This window comes from Meleagris gallopavo, chromosome Z (assembly GCF_905368555.1).
Source record: "Meleagris gallopavo chromosome Z, MGAL_WU_HG_1.1, whole genome shotgun sequence".
In the NCBI taxonomy this organism is placed as follows: domain Eukaryota; kingdom Metazoa; phylum Chordata; class Aves; order Galliformes; family Phasianidae; genus Meleagris; species Meleagris gallopavo.
Window position 1 is genome coordinate 9,980,400 of NC_139435.1, and position 17,489 is coordinate 9,997,888.

At 35.6% G+C, this 17,489-nt stretch overlaps 1 protein-coding gene across 4 annotated transcripts in view; it reads right to left on the reverse strand.

Moving 5' to 3' along the window:
• Nucleotides 1-3,980: 3,980 nt before the first annotated feature.
• The window catches only part of ZFR (zinc finger RNA binding protein), a 40,443-nt gene continuing 26,934 nt past the window's right edge, over nucleotides 3,981-17,489 (reverse strand). For 3 of the 4 annotated variants that reach the window (XM_085212987.1, XM_085212988.1, XM_085212989.1), the window contains 7 exons: nucleotides 17,139-17,289; nucleotides 15,811-15,952; nucleotides 10,854-10,951; nucleotides 9,939-10,034; nucleotides 6,923-7,034; nucleotides 6,721-6,818; nucleotides 3,981-6,366 (listed from right to left, as the gene is read on the reverse strand). In XM_085212987.1, coding sequence (XP_085069113.1) covers nucleotides 6,187-6,366; nucleotides 6,721-6,818; nucleotides 6,923-7,034; nucleotides 9,939-10,034; nucleotides 10,854-10,951; nucleotides 15,811-15,952; nucleotides 17,139-17,289 — 877 coding nt within the window. In that variant the 3' untranslated portion in view covers nucleotides 3,981-6,186. Of the gene's footprint in view, nucleotides 6,367-6,720; nucleotides 6,819-6,922; nucleotides 7,035-9,938; nucleotides 10,035-10,853; nucleotides 10,952-15,810; nucleotides 15,953-17,138; nucleotides 17,290-17,489 lie in introns of those variants that run through there. The other variant, XR_014880363.1, reaches the window with a different exon arrangement.

A 17,489-nucleotide genomic window follows, 5' to 3' on the forward strand; every position in this document is an offset into this window, starting at 1 on the left:
ATTTCATAAGAAATGGAATGCCAAAATAGCCTGTCTCTTCATACAGGAATTACATCTGAAATGTCTCTCTTCCTGTTCCCAATTATTTGCAGGACAGACTCTTCTTAACATTTTCTTAAGTCTTCCTTTATAACTTCTTAGGCTGCATTCCTTCTCAGCAGCCCACATAGCCTCTGAATGTTTTGAATCTCTCTTCTACCTTCCCCTATACTTGCTCCCCAAAACATTTCACGTTTTCACTCCAGAAGATATTTACTTCTCATTTACTTGTAGGAGTAAGTACTCTTTGCTTGTAAGAATCCATTCCAGTACTTGAAGGGAGTGTATAAACCACAGGAGGAATGACTGTAAACATGGGTGGATAGTGACAGGGCAAGCGGGAATGGTTTTAAACTAAGACAGGAGGTTTAGGTTGGATATTAGGAGGAAGTTTTTCACACAGAGGGTGGTGACGCACTGGAACAGGTTGCCCAAGGAGGTTGTGGATGCCCCATCCCTGGAGGCATTCAAGGCCAGGCTGGATGTGGCTCTGGGCAGCCTGGTCTGCTGGTTGGTGACCCTGGACATAGCAGGGGGGTTGAAACTTCATCTTTGTGATCCTTCTCAACCCAGGCCATTCTATGATTCTGATGCTTGTGCTTCTAACCACTGCTCTCGAGTTATGCACCAACACTGATTTTATACTGAGTTTTGCTGCAATGGCAACTCTGCTGCATCAGATTTGTGTTTTATTTCATTTATTTATTCTTGAGTGTGCCTTTGGCAATAGACAGAAACAGCTGGAACACCATAGTTTTTGCTTTGTACTCATTACAGTGATGTGAGAATTACTTCAGCCTTTCCAAAGAGCAGCAGCTGATGATGATGGAGCGCTCTCTGCTGCCCAAAGCACATGGACACTTTTCAAGTACCACCCCAGCTAATCTGTGTGATTTCCTGCATAAAACCACACATTTTTCTTTTTGCCTGTGCAGCATTTTGATTTCCAATTATTTTACATGTTGCACACAGAGTCACTATTCATTCAAATGTAACAGCAAAGCACAAATACCAGATACACAGCTTTACTTGGCAAGTAAGACAGACACACTAAAGATCAGTTCCTTTTCTCCGTTTTCCCCATCCCCTCCAGCACAATATCTCTTAACATTTCCTTATTAGCACCCATTTCAAACTTGACATCCTAAATCAGCTGGAGCTTCTGTTTTCTTCTGTTTCGGTGGAGCACTGCAATTGTTCCTTGGATGGCAAATCACACGCTACTGGCTCTTCTCTCTGCATGAAACAGAGATCTCTTATTGCTCCTCCACTATTTGTTTTTCCCTTTTGGCTGTTGTACTGTGTGACATACCTTTTCCTCTGTTTTTCACTTAGCTTTAATTTGCAGATTTCTATCAAAGAGTCTTCCTCTCTTTATCTCTGCAGATGGACCCATTCAACCAGTTCTATTCTTTCTGATACTGTTTTTCTCAGTTTATCTCCGCGTTCTTCTCTCTTCTCCAATTCATAAAATTTGATCAAGGACTACTTCTTTTCATGGGGAAAATGCAACTACTGAGGTGAATGGTTATCCTACTAAAATGTTTTTCCGCTAATTTGCTTGTGTCCTCAGTTCTGCAAAAAGGTATCATAACCATAATGAACTTGAAACAGAACACATTATCAGAAACAACACAACTGGGCATGAAAAAAATTGGTGGGTGTGATATGTACAGCTAGAGAAAGCTCACTGCTCAATGTGAAAAATGGAGAAATTCATGTGTACAGTTGAGCGGGTTAAATATTTATAGCATCAATAAATGAATTTAGTAAACTACTAGGAATGATTAGTCCCTCATGTGCAGGCAGAGCAGATTTCTTACACAGCAGTAAGGACATAATCCAACTAAGTTAGTCACTGTACATTAAAAAAGTTACTGTTTGGAAGAGAAAAATATTATGCTGATTATTCACAGAACTACAGAATATCCCAAGCTGGAAGGGATCAACAAAGACCATCGAGTCCAACCCCTGGCTCCACACAGGACCACCCAAAATCCAAACCCTATGTCTGAGGGCAGTGTCCAAATGCTCCTTGAATTCAGCTCTCAAAACAGACACTAAATAAACTATCAATATTACTAGGAGAAACTGGTATGCCACTTAATTATCATAGGCATTCTAAGTTTCCCTCCTACTGTGATATGCGTAATTTTTAACACTGTGCTGCTTTCCTATTGGTTATCCCACCTTGTAGCAATAGCTCCATGTGACTATACTAGCAATATTCTAGACCCCACCAGCACAAATTCTAAAGAGAGAAAATACCAACAGCTTTCTCTCCTGCCTATAATTACATGGTAGTTCCTAAGCAAAGCCATGTTAGATGTCATCAGGCATACTGTGGTATCCTTATAGGGCTGGTAGGCACAGTCCCACAGCTCTGTGGGACATGTCCCCTCTTGGAGCACCGCATTCTCTAGAAGCAAATCAAATGGCATTAAATCCATACATTCAGGCACCTTAATCACTCCTATATTGTTGTTACTTTCATTGGTAGCAATACAGGTCAGCTTACTGTTTTAATAGCAAACTGTTCACTTGTATGATCAGCAAGTTACTGACAAATCAAAATATATGCCTGAAGTTAAGTCTGTGATAAAGGTATCTCAGATATTCTGGAGAGAATGTCCTACTCTTATGCTCATACGTGCATCCACTTGCAGGATGCAGAAAAGGAAAGAAAATAGGTTTATATAAGGAGCAAGGCTTGCCATTCATGTAGAAATGAGACTTCTCACCTCCTTTTTAATGATAATCTTTTACTGTAGAATAAATCAAGTACTTTCCATTGGTCAGCCATTCCATTCTGAAAACTCATACTGTCAAATGTAGGAAACTTCAAACATTAAAAGATGTTTCTTGATACCTTCCATGTATCTGTTGATTTAGAATATCAACATGGAAGTGGATTGATGAAGAATATATTTGAAAATATTTAAGCTAGGCTGAGCCTATGAAAGCTGTCAGGCTTTAAACTACCCTGAAATAAATCATTCATTGTCCCTGTTAGTCTACAATGCAAGTGGGAAAAAAAATAGATCATCTGAATCTATCCCACTCCCTTACTGGTGCTATGCTAGTAAAATGCATTTGGGCAGTCCAAATAAGTCCTCATTGTTTATCAAGGAAATGAATTTGGCATTGTGTGAATACTTAATAGATCAATCATCAGCTGATATTCAACCAACTACGAGGACATCAACTATGCTTAAAATCATAGCAGGAATATCTAAAGTTGATTCAAACTCTTAGTGTGCTAGGTACAATAAGTACTTCTAAACCACTTCTGAGTAGTTAAAAAAAATCTCAAAATAGAAGCAAATCAACACACCATGTTAATAGTTCTGTAAGATTAGCAGTGCATACAGAATTTCACAATACAGCAAGAAGCTGATGGACAGATCCAACAGATTTCATTTCTAGCAATGCCTCTGTAAACACACCATTTGAAACAATGCTGCTCAGTAGGATCCTGCTGTGGATGTGCTTATATGTGGACAGGACACACTCGAAAACTAGGCAGACAAGTCAAAGTCTGAATAAGAAGTTTCAAACCAGGAGCTCTCATTCTCACAAATTGTTCCTCAAAGGTAAGCACTCTTTTGTGTATTATGATCATGACATAGAGCATTTTGAGATTTCACACAGCACTGATGAATAAAGAAGGCAAATTCTTCTTATTTGTAAACAGCTAGGACTATCAAAACACTTTACAGTAATTACTTGTTTGTAAAATGATTACACGGTCTTAGCTTTGTCTTCTCAAGCACACAATTTAATATTTAAAGTCAAAAGTAGCTCTGTACTTTTTAAACCTTGCTTTTCTATCCTTCTTAGCTTTGCCAGATACAGGAGTTAACTAGTTAAAACAAGCCTATTAAAATGGGCAGGAAAAAAAGCAACAAAGTATAATTGACTCTTCACCACACAAGTAAAAATCATAGTCACAGCTTCATATTTAATGTGGAATCACTTTAAGTATACAATATTTCAAAAGACTCAGAAACTAGTTAAAAAAGGAAAGCCAGCAGAATAAAAAACACAGGAAATCCGAAATACATCCTTGACCTTATTAATCCTGAAGTTTAGAGTCACATGTCTGAGGAGACAAGTTTTTAGCTTTATGCGGAATAAACTTTGGTATTTAGTTGAACTTGCCACATGAACAGCACCTGTAGCTTTCAAAATAAATAGTAATGGCTACCTAGATGCCATAGCAGCAAGACATCCCCCTTCAAAAAATAAAAAAAAGGACTAAGAACAAGCACATGCTTGGAAGCTACATCTCAAAGCTCGACTACAAAAACAAGCCTAATCTTTTTCTAAAGTAATTTTAAAGCACATGCTAATTATTGTTTTCTCTGATACTGAAATTACTTAAGAAATGTCTCCTATCACGAGAAAGCTGTCCTTATTTACTAATCACCCACACACAGTCCTCTTAAAATTATACTCTGATGCTTTAAGAATACTTCATTGCATCTTTTCTCTAAGATTCTCTCCACTTTCCTGAGATATCTTATTTGTATTCCCCAGATTCACCCTGTCAGCAGTGAGTGTTGCAAAAGAGAAGTACTGTCTTACTCTAAGATTTATTTAATTAAAAAGGTCAAAGATAAATTCAACCACAAACTGCAGCAGGAGGCTTTCTTAATGAATAGTATCAGAAATGATTAATTATCTTTGTGACATCTGATACTCTCATCAGCCACTGATAAAGTAGTCACCGGAATGTTAGTCTGTGTTAATCTGTGCGTTTTATGGGTTTGCAAATGAAGTGTAATAAACATTGAACAGAGTAAGTGGTACTTCAGTTTCCAGTGTGTAATGAATTTTAGTCACTTAATAAATTTTAGTTTTTATTTGCGTATTTCCACTGTAGTGCTGTGACAACAAATCACGCCTGTGTATCAGAGCATACATCAATGGTATGATGTAACTTACACCACTGCTATATTTTAGCTTTTCAAAAGAAACATAAGCATAACACTATGGCCACACCAAATAATTTTCTGGGCTTTTTTCTTGATAACCTCCACTTATCAATACTTCACTTCTAAAATTTGTATTACTGAAAAAAAAAAAATCACAGAAATTTTATAGCTATAAGGAATAACCTCACAGGCACCAATATGACAAACATTTATTTTTTAAGGACTGAGAGGCATTAATATCATGTTGCCAAAAGTTGATGGAAAAGAATGATTACTTTGTCCAAACGGAAAATGCCTGCTTCTGCTTATATTTTCAGAAAAGAAAGTCAGAAAGTTATTTCTTGGCCTTGCTATGTCACAAAGTCAATCATATGGAGAACTATGCATTTAGCCTAAAATAATAGTTTTTAAAGCCCTTCTATTGAAAACAAACATCATGCAAAACTTTAAACAGTTATGTGGCTGCTTCAGAACTGTTGCAAGATCATACTGTATATATTAGCTTTTATACTGCTAATGCACAACTAACAGCAAATTTGCTTAGATTAACACAAATTTGTCTTAATTACAACGTTATATCACACTAAGACAAACGCCACAAGATTGGCAAAAACATTTAACTGAGCACTCAAATGGCAGGCTAATTGTGTTGTAACCCCTCCATGTTTAGAAAAAAACATAATCCTGCAGTCTCACTTTACAAAAAAAAAAGGTTTGTAAAATATTAATTGGGAGGGGAACAGTTTATACTATCGAACACAAGGTAACTTACACAACTAGTGTCAAGAGCAAACAAAAAACCTTCTAAATAAAATGCCAAAATACACATTGCAACAAAAGCACAAATACTGCATTAAACACAGTCAAGGTAAGACAACGCACTTGTTCATTAAAAAAAAGGACAAAAAAATAACAAGAGTTACTGAAGTTAGCAATACTTTTAAAGAAAATGCTATGAGGGAAAAAAACTCCAAACTATTTTTTTCCTATGACAGTTTCCATTTGTAGTCTTTCCATCCATAATTTGTCTGATACAGCACATCCATTACAATGTTCAGAATCACAGAAGAGCCAGATCGTTCTCTTCCAAATCTAATTTCTGAGTTGGTTTTGGATGTTTTAAACAGACATTATTATGCATGGAGTAAAAACAAGGCAACAAATGGATATTATATCACCTTCAATCTCAGCATAAAAGGCGAACTTTTTTTTAAAAGTTATCATAATCTTTTTTGTCTTTTTTTCCTTCTGCTTCAAATCCATCAACTCCATCACTGTCCCTTCTCCTTTTACGATTGTTATGGATGTTGAAGCGTTGATTCATCTGTGGCAATGGATCCATTCCTAAAACTTTGTGAATTTGACGGAATGCAAGGAGTCTCAGTGCAAACTACAAAAAGGGTAGAAAGAAGATATTTCAGTTAGAAACAAACAACAATTTTGAATAATTTGTCCAACAATGAAGAAATGGTGTAAGATAATATCCCTCTCAGCTCCTGCTGTCCATGTTCTTCCTTTCCACAACAAAGTTAACATAATATGTGCACATCACATTTACTGTGTCAGTGCAAGTCCAGAAGCTAAGACATTACATTGAAGCTGGGAATGTGAAATTCATACAGCAAATGCTACATGCACATATGACTGTGCTGACTTTATTTCTGGGAAGAAGAGAGTGGACTGTGACAGCTATCAATGTCCAAAAAAATCCAAATTTATTTACTTGGAACATACTTCGCCTTACCTGTGCACTTGAAGTAATATCCTCTCGTTGCTGATCTGTCATTACAGCAAGTGTATCAAAAGGATCCTTTTCACAAGGGTCCAGAAGGCCAGGACCACCTAGAATGGTTATGTTAATTAGTAGCGTATCTTTACCTTGATTAATATTAGATTTTTATGTTACTTCAGCGTAAGTATAGATACAATGATCAAATTCAACTTGCCTTTAAGGATGATTCCTGAAGATATACACTCAAAAACTCTTCTAAGTGCATCCCCAGGGCTCTGCGGCCCAGTAGCACTGCTGATTGCTTTTTCCACAAGCAACTCCATAGCCTGTAATAGTAATAAAGCCTGGTTAATTTAGAAGACTGTTTGAAACAGAAGAATGCTGGTACTGTTATCCAGTCCAGAGCTTTTGATAATAGGAATTTTGAAGAACATTATACAACATAGAAGCATTTCAGTTAAATGAAAAAAAAAAAAAAGAAAAAGAAAAAGACTGTTTTATAAAGGCAAATAAAAAGAAAGCTGGTGCAAGTATCAGTCTTGGTATCTCTCTTTTCACAGCTAGCCCAAAAGTTTTTTGTAAGTTTGTACAGTGCTACTCTACCCATTAAGACAGCCAACTTGTCCAAGATTTTTTTGAGTTTGCATGAAAAAAGATGAGTTATCCGAATCTGGCAGCCATATGAATGAAAAATGCACAGTATACCTAATGAGATTAACAGAATGACAACATGTTTTGCTAGAAGAACACAAACTCAATCAAATACATAATGGCCTTCTGAAGTTTAATCTAAGCAGTTACTAGATCCTCAATTTAAAATAACTGAAGCTTACAGTCAATGTTTTTCCCGGATATAAGCTAACAGTAACTCAGATGTTCAACAAATATGAAAAAAAAACCACATTTAATGACTAGCAGACTTTCAAAAATTAACACATCTAAAATGGTTTAAATGACTATCAGCATCTTAAATACTACCTTTTTCTCTCTGATCCTATTTCTTTTTTTTTTTTTTTTTTTTGCTTTTCTTAGATATTATTAAAAAAAACCCCAAAACTGTAGAAGATATTTGCAGTACTAAGGAATAGCTTTCCTTAGCTTTTTCAGCATTAAATGGATGTTTCAATACTACTTCATTTGCAAAGTTCATTTGCAAACATTTTTTTTTTTCCCTCTTAGTTTACAGTTTTTCAAATGTTACCTTTTATTTTCACTTTCTAGGAATGAATTCACACAAGTTACTGTAGGCAACGTTGACTACAATTCTTCATTAAGGATGCTCATTCCTTCCTATTTTTGGCGTGATTTAACTGTTAATTTTCACTTCTTGATCATCACATTACCATGGTCCCACGTCCTACCATATTACTTGGACCAAGCTTCTCACTTCTATCAACAGTAATAGTTGTTTTCAAGCGTGAAGCAAAACGTAGCAGTAAAGAAAAAAAAAAAAGGGAATAATGTTTTTGCACTTACTCAAATCTATTTTTTCTGGATTCAAAATAGGACAGTGTGAACTACAATTCCCTGGTGTCTGTGTGCATTAGAGGCTAGATTACATGACTGGAAAATTAACCTTGAATTATCTTGAATGATTCGTAGGAAATTGACAAAATTCTTCAAGTTTAGTTTTTATTTTTAGGTATATAAGGAAGCTATTAATAATTTCTGTGTTTAATCTTCTGAAGATCTTGTATTATTAAAAATAGTTGGGATCTTTTTGAAAAGGTCTTTCACTTGCTACAGGCTACTAACATACACGTCAGGAGAAGTTCTGTATCCAGATCTGAAAAATTTCAGCTGTGACTAGCAGAAATCACATAAGTTTAAAAATCAACATTTGTCACTGTGTTGTTTCTTTTGTCAGGAAGACTTTGAGAACAGTCCAGAAGAATAACTGACTACACAGATTTCAGTGTTGGTCCATTTCACTCACTAACACAGCCTGTTCTGTCATCCTGTGCCAGAAGCAAATCAGGGAGCCTTCTTGCAGAGAACACAGCTACGCCTGACACAAATCTCTGTTCCCTTCAGGATGTGCCTCAGAACAATGTGGCAAAGAGGGAACAACATCCCTTGTTCTCCATACATACGTCTTCTGTGTGTTGTAATACTTACAAGGATGCTTTTCTACAAGTACGCCAGGGGTTATTTTTTGGTTCAGTGTAGTGGTGATAATAGAGATCAGTTAAATACTTCTCTAGTTTTTTTAAGCTGTATTTGTACAGCGTAACTTTCAGAAATGTAGCACAGTAATGAGCAGGATAATTGTATATTACTATAAAAACTTAAACATAACTCTTTTTATATTTTTTCCAGAAACAATCAATATTATCAGAAGTATTTTAATAAAATTCTCTGCAAGCCTAAAACAGCTGTAAAACATTCATTAAAATAAGGACAACCATTGAAACTGCCTTGAAAATGTTAGCTCTCTTCCTACCAAAAGTGAGGAGTTTACAGCGAGAAGCAGCACACTGCAACAGAGTTTGGTCTGTGGAACATACCAGTCAGTTTACCTGCATAATATACATATTTTTGAGAGTTTTTGTTTCATACTAATCTTCTGTGGTCAACAAATCGTAAAATAGATTGCATTCCTGGAGAGCATGTTTTAAAACAGTCAATGCAAAAGGAATTCTCCAAGAATATCCAGCTGGAGAAATTACCAGCTGGAAAAATTATGAGAAGTAAATGAATTCAACCTAGAAACCTATTCTTAAGTGGCACTGATCAAGATGGGAATTTTGACACATCCACTGACTAGAACTGTCGTATTTCATCTTGCAGAAGGGTTGTATTAACAATCACAGGAATTACTGTGATTTTTTCATCTTTAAAGTAACCTTTCCGTTATCACAGAGTTACCTGGGCACAGATAACTGTTAAATCTCATTCAATAAAGTTCAGACAATTTCTAATCAACCACCAGTAGGTGGCTAGAAAAGATAAATTTTGTTATATACAGTTAAAACAAACATCTAGAATAAAGATTCTACCAATAAATAATTCATATGAACAAGAAAATTCCTTTGGAAAAAAAAATTCCATCTCCAAATGGCTAAACCTCAGAAAATTAAGTTTCTACAGGGACTACATAGATTCCCTCTAAACACAAAAACAACAACAAAAAATACTACTGCTTGAAAACGTCAACATTTAATGGCAATAACCTTTTCCAGTGCCTATATATGAATTTCAAAAAGACTATTCAAAAGAACATTACTTACCCAGCTTGGAAAATCAGACCAAGTTGGCACACGCTGACAGAGATCACGAAGAATACGAATGATAATCACACAGGACTGCAGACCATTAGCTCTAGCCTTGAGAGCAATACAAAATCAAATTAATCAATCCCAGCACCAACAGCAAATATGACTTGTTGAAAGACTAAAACACCACTGTTCAATGGAAGCTCAGATCCAAGACTGAAACAAATCATTTTACAAGTTTACTCCATGAGCTGCCATTTACAGCAGTATTTTATACAGGGTTAGTAATTTAAGGTGGTAGAAGTCAAAGTGCCCAGGTTATACAAGAATAACATTTCTTGATCCCCTGTACACTTTGACCCATGTTCACTTGTAACAATAAATACAGTATCTTTCTATATTAGAAATAAAAAGGATAAAGTAAAGGTCTAAGAAGTAGGTATAGAGACTGAAAGGTCAAGGGAATCTGTTTGGTTTCTTTATTGTGCCTTTGCCAGAATGCAAAGTCACTAAACCAAACAGTTGCTTCTCACCTTTCATTCCCTACACTCAATGCACTTAAAGAAATAGGAAAAAGTCTTAAATCTAAACACAAAGCTTTAAACACATATTCCATTATTTAAAGCAAAGTTACTCTGCAGCCTTATGGAATATATAACAAATATACAATATATGATCACCCCAAGCGAGTCAAACTTTCAACATCGCCTTCTCAAAGAGCAGAAAAAACAATCATGTCAAATGAGCCATAACTGCATAAAGCAGTTCCTCCATACTCAACCTTCTACATTTAAATTTAGGGACCAGAAAAATATTAAGTATTATTAGCATGAACAACGCTGAGTGTTTTCAGACAATTAAACACTTATAATGCAACTGAACTTAATCTCTCATAAGGCTACAAGAAGAAAGTAAAATGATGTTCCGAACCTGGAACCACTTAGCGTGGCGTAGAGCAGCCAGAGCGTCAAGGCATTTTTGCCTGTCCAAGACGTCCGGTGGGTCTTTCACCATACCCGAGGTTACATCTAAAATGGATTGAATTGGCAAAATGCAGTGAGGAATGGGTGTTTGACCAGGTGAGCAAGACACTTCCTTAAAGTAGCTTCAATGTCACACATGCCATTTGAATTTTAAACCCTTGAACGAGTGTAAACGTTCCATAAAAGGTATTCAATTAGGACTAGGGCATTAACCCAAGGTGAAGATCAAGAGCGTAATTATCTTTTTGGTTACTTCCAAATGCATTGCAGATTATGCAACGCCTAGTGCTTCTTTGTTTAAGCTGCCAGTAGAAAAATACATATCCCCTAAAATTAACTACTGAAGGAAGGATGGTTGGACACAGTGCACCAGCACAGAGAACACAAGACAGAAGGAACACAAAAATCCACTTTAACCAAGTAGAAACATTCAAACTTCAGCTCTTTGTGTATTTTAACTGTCTCCTGTTTTTTGGGACCTAGACCTCAAAAGAAAAGTATAAAAACATCTCAAAAAAACCTAGATGTTTTGTAAAAATATTATTATTATACCTCATGATAACACAGTGATTTTGCTTTAAAAGCTGACTATAAGAACTGGAAATGCTCTTCAATAATGCAGAGTTCCACTGCTTTCTAAGTACCCTCTGTTATTCAGCCAAATTAACACCTCAATCCATGACCTACGTGCTCCAAAATAACTTAAAATGCAAAGAAAGGGAACTCCTTAAGACTTAGCAGAAAAAAAGCAAAGCAAGGAATAGTTTAAAAAACGAAGCAGAATGTCTGAAAGATAAAGACAATTCAGAAGATCCCATTTATTAAATATTCAGAAAATTAACTGACAAGCTGACTGCTTTGTTACCTAAATGGAAGAGATCACAATGCCATTTTGGAAGTGGTTTTATCAATGAAACAGGAACCACTGAATAAAGTGAAATTATATCTTCAGATTACTTTCAGTTGTAAGGCTATGCTGTAGCAATCAACTTTAAAAATTAATGTATTATGAAATTGGCTATTGTTAACTAGCAATAAGGAATACTGGTAGCATAGCTGGTAATGTAACACAGGAAGAAACAAAAAGTCCTCTCTCAAAGGCATGTTTTTCATGGGAGGTGGCTATATGAAACTATATAGTTTATGGCAGCAAGACATAAATTTAGGTAAGCTACTTGTAGTGATGCTGCAGAAAGACAGCTCTGAAGCTGCCACTTAGTTTACTAAAAAAGCAGAATAAATAGTTGGATACTTTCCTGAGTACAAGAAGCTGTAAATTAGCACAGTGCTACAAATTTCCAATACTGTAGTTAAATTTAAGCTGAAGTACTGCATTTACATTTAGGCATTTTCATATGATAGTCTTATTGCTCTGAACAGAATTAAATAAAAAAGTATTTCAAAATAAGAACCAGGTTGAGAAGAATATTGTTATCTTCTCACAAAAATACTCAAACGTAGGGACCATATGTTAAAGTGGAAAGAAAGCTAAAAAAGCATTTACAAAGCAAACGAACACATTTAAAGTGGTATTTAAAACAAAACAAAAAATAACCAAACACAAACAAAACAAAATGAAACCAAACCCCAAACCTATGCAAGAGAGGTGCCAGGTAAGATAACTGACAAAGTGAGCACAACTTGGATAATAGAGACAAGAGGTACACTAAGAGAAAACCTACAGAAGAAAAGAGTGGCAAAGTAAACTTGAGAAATTTAAAGCAGAAGTATGGTTTTGGTGGGCCTAATTATTCATTATTTACGTTCTTCTAAAACTAATATGCAATGAGGTGACATTGCAAATTTTCGGCACAATTTACTACTTTATTTTATACTCCTCTTACTTGATTTCTAGCTCTCAAAAACTCTAAAGTTGGAAAATAATTTTACAAAGCAGTATTACACTACTAAGTGCATAGAAGAGAAGCCTACTCAATGCTAGAAATGTAAATCTAAAATGTGCTACCAATATAGGAAAAACATATGAATAGAATACCCTTGAAACTTAAAAAGACTGTAAAAGTCAGAAGTTGCCAAGGCACCTCTCTCATTGAGAAAATACTGATTGAAAAAAAAAAAAAAAAAGGAAACTCTTGTAATATTTAATCTGTGGATTTTTGCATCTGTTTCACGTTGTAGGATTAACCCCTTAATGACTATTTAACTAAATTCAGACCCCCAACCTACCACCCTGTTACACTAAGGCACAGAGTTGAGTTAATTTACAAAACTCAATCATGAATTATCACCCTATGTAACATATTTATAACTGGTCTAAGTATAAGGGGTTAATCTTCAGTTAGACATGCTGTGTCCACACTACTTCTTCATTAAAAGTTAACAGGTATATCAATTTCGTAGCATTATTATGCGAAATACATATTACCCAGTCAACTGTTTCAAAACTAGTGTGAACACTGCTTAATTCTAGAAGAGAGACAAGGACAAGAAGAAAAACAAAACAAATAAAAAAATAAACACAAAGTAACAGTAGATGCTAGGACGATGCATCCAAACCCCCTTTCTTTGTAAAGTATGGCAGGTGTGACAGTGAGCTTTTGAAAACCTTGGTCAAAAATCCTTCCGATGTCTTGGCAGCAACCCCTGACAGGAATCAAGTCTCTTTGCTAGAAGGCTTTGGACCGGGGCTATTAGCTAAGGATAAAAAAAACCCACGCGCACACATGTATGCTTTATAGATATGTACACTTTGCTTGCTGAAGGAAAGATTCCACAGCAGGGGTTAGAACACTTCAATTATATCAGATTTGGGAAACTGTCAAACGCAGAGCACTGTAAAGAACAGTAGCTATGCGGTTAACAATTTTATATCGCACCGTATTTTTTTTATCATGTAATAGGATTATTATACATCAAACGTAATTCTTCTCCATATGTAAGTCTCAGTCTCATCTTTACTCAAACTGGCTCTTCCGGTAAAGCCTTCCTTATCACCTGAACTAGCTCCCCAAGCGAGCTAAAAAAAAGAAAACTTGTAACCATTGTTAAGACACAGAGCATGAGAAGCTGCAGTAAGAAAAAGAACACAAACCACGCACTGTTATAACTCTGCAGCAAATAAGCAGCAGTCTTCATAATAAGGCCTTCTTTGCTGCAACAATTTGCAATTCAGTCTTCTGTTTTCTTGTTTCAAGAGTGAACTTTACTGAACATCTATTTCATACTGCTCAGTGTCTTGGAGAGAAATCTAACTTGATTTTGCTTGCCCAGAGGCAGTACTGCATTCAGCAGTGAATAAACTCACAAGTGATCATTTTAACTCAAGAGTGGGTCAGACAAAAATACAAATTTGTTTCCTTTTGGAGGCATAAATTGAGGAATTAATTGTAGGCATCTTATTTTTATTTTTAGCTTGAATAATGTAATTTTAGACCACAAGCAATTTAATTGCAATTGAGTACTGTGGTAAAATCAATACTACCGTTTTTGCATAGCACATTAACATGGTGTTTAAGGTTAAATTCTTTTAACGATTATCTGACTTAATAATCAAGGCCATTAAATGAAAGTATTCTTATAAACTTAAGCAATATGCAAAGTCAGATCGAACAAAGACCAACCAAGAGTCACATTACACTTAAGATTGCCAAATCCTGAGTACTACTGACTGGATGTGACAGTCCACGTACAAAGCATTTATAGGTAGCTATGATAGGCACAGCTTAAAAATCATGTACAAAGTATTCTTAACTACTCTTCAGAAGGCATCCGAACTACAGGAGACATCTGGAATTTTCTCTGATTACACAGGATGATTTTGTTAACTAAGTTTGCTTATGATGCACTAGTCACAGTTACAGTTACATAACTAATGCAATATAAAGACCTCAAGTATTTTAGAGGACATGTAATGATGAGATAAAATAAAAAAACTGTAGCTTATATCCATATGTATATACAGAAGCACATATATACATAAACGTACAATTTTTTCAACCTGCATGAGAAGCATTAAAATAATCTCAGACCTCCTATTTGTAGGTTCATTGTCAAACACCAGAACCGTGTCTGCCATGATGTCTTTCAACTATGAAAGAACAGGATTAAAAGGAAACAAATGTTAATTTTATCTGACCCGTAGACAAAAGAACCAATGTACTGCAGACATTAATCATGCTTGTTGGCTTAAAAGCTTTCCGAGCTTTGAAAGTGTTACAGAATAGACCCTAAAGCAACACTGCTGGCACCAGAGAAACTGTGGACTTCAGAAACGTAAATTGATTTACGAACACCACCTTCTTCTTCAGCTCAGTGACAAGCTGTTTCTTACTGTACTAGTCTGGGTTTGCCAGTTGGATATGAGACTTATTATAATACCAGAAGCCTAAAATGTACTCAAAAAGCACTACAGACCAAAAAAACAACCTCAGAGAGCTGGAAAAAATTGCACTGTCTTTTAAAGTCAGAAGTGCTATTACCATCAAAAATATTACACAAGTGCATTTTAAGTGCCAATGCTAATTGGAATGTGTAAGTGATGGTAATACTGATCCAGTTTAAATCCAAAACTATGTGATTTGGTTTTCTAAAAAGATGTAATCTTTCTCTTAAGGCTCTAGAATGCAGTTTATAGCCACTTTCTACTGAATGCTTAGTTCTTCACTTAATCAAAATGAAGAGGGGAAAAAATAATCAAGCTTGTACCTTTTCCAGAAAGCTGAGGTTGGACATAAAGTTAGAATTTTAAAAAATTAAATAAATGCATCACATAAGTATTTATTTTAACCAACTGCTGTCTACCAAGACTGGTTATTGAAAAACAAGGTTTCAATCAGTGTTGTGCCAGCATGTTACCTTCCAGGACCTTAATGCCATCTTAAGCAGAATAGATAAACATATCAAAATACATAGGAGAGAGGTAATATCTTTAACAACTTCCCAACCTCCTTCCCTCATGTTCTCTTCCCGAATGACTGGAGATGTCAGTGTGATAGTAACTTGCATTTTGGGTTCCACACATGAATTTAAAATTATCGCTGCTTCTGGGACTGCACACTTGATATCGTATTTCTCAGGACTTATTACCTAAATATTGGGAAACAGAGATTTCTATTAGCAGATGACCAAAGCAAGTATGGAGAAGAAAATGGACTTCAAAACATTTTTTTAATAGAAAGACAGAAATGCAGTAATAATTATACAGTGCAGGTACATGTATTTTCAAAGGAGTCACAGTATATTCAATTAAAAAGAAACCTATAAACACATAGATATATATAGATACGGATTTACTGCTGCCAAATCTGCTGTCAACAAGCACGCAAAAGAAAAAGCACTATTCATAAAGGGAATTCACATGCAAAGTTAGTTACATAACATGAATCTTAACAGCGTTTAAAAGAAATCCTCACAGCCACTTGAAATGTGAACGGAATATGCCTCCCGTTTGAATACAGCAGCCACAAAGCTGCAGCAGTTCCTCTCCTTCTAGCTCTCACTTTTACAGGCTGAGTACTGCTAGGGAGATTCTTTACTTAGCTGTCACAGCATCCTCAGGTAGGAACAAAGGGCCAGACACCCAGGGAAAATGTTACAATAACAAAACGGTTATTCTAAATTGTTTCTTGCTACTAGATTTAATAGTTCTACTTCAAGAAGCAACAGGCACATCAGTCACCTCCTTCCACAAATTAGAGGTGACTTCTTTGCACAGACAGGCCAAGGTGTACAATTTTTTATTCTTCTTGTTTTGTTACTTTGAGCAGGACCCAATATTATTTTCTAATTAATACGATCCTGCTAACACTTCTACCATGCTACTGATTCTGCCATGCAATTCACTGAATTGTACCAAAACACTGATTCTATGGCAAGACTTCTATAATGATGGCAAGCAGACTTGGTTTCAGTAGGGAGCAGATTTTACATTCATTACTTATGGAAGTATTGCAAATGTTTTATATGAATTCCACTGAACAGTCTAAAACTGCATGTTTGATTTGGTAATTTTTTTGTAACTAAAAGGCTACAAGACTTATTTTGTTAACTTACTTGTTGAATCTCAAAGCATATACACTGAAAAGAGGAAGGTCTTAATTCAGAACATTGACTTCAGGCAAACACTGGAAAGACTCAGAAAATCAAAAGAAACTAAACCTGAGCTAGGAAATGCAGCAATCAGCTTAAAGAACATGACATATTCTATGAACAGATTTTTTTCTAAAAACAGTATCATCTCATAAAAATTAAGTAAAATCTCAATTCTACTTACTGCAAGTTGTTTGGGAAGACTCTCAGCAATACGACAGAGTAATGTCTTTGAAGGCTTCTCAGCACATAACAAAACAAGATTGACGTTCCTATCTCCACGCAGTAGCAGGCCTTTAGCCAAAACGCCTACCCGCAAAACTCCTTTCAAAGCTCTGTGAAGTAAACTATAGTTAAAAGCTGCATTCAAAGTAGAATTAAAACCTTACAATTAATCCTGAAGATAGAAAAATGAAATACAACAGGACTATCCCTAATCCATTTGAGGACAGACTCAGTATCAAAAATCGCTATATCAAAACCTTACAAGAACAGGATCCTTGGAAACACCGAGAACAGTCTGAGGAAAAATATA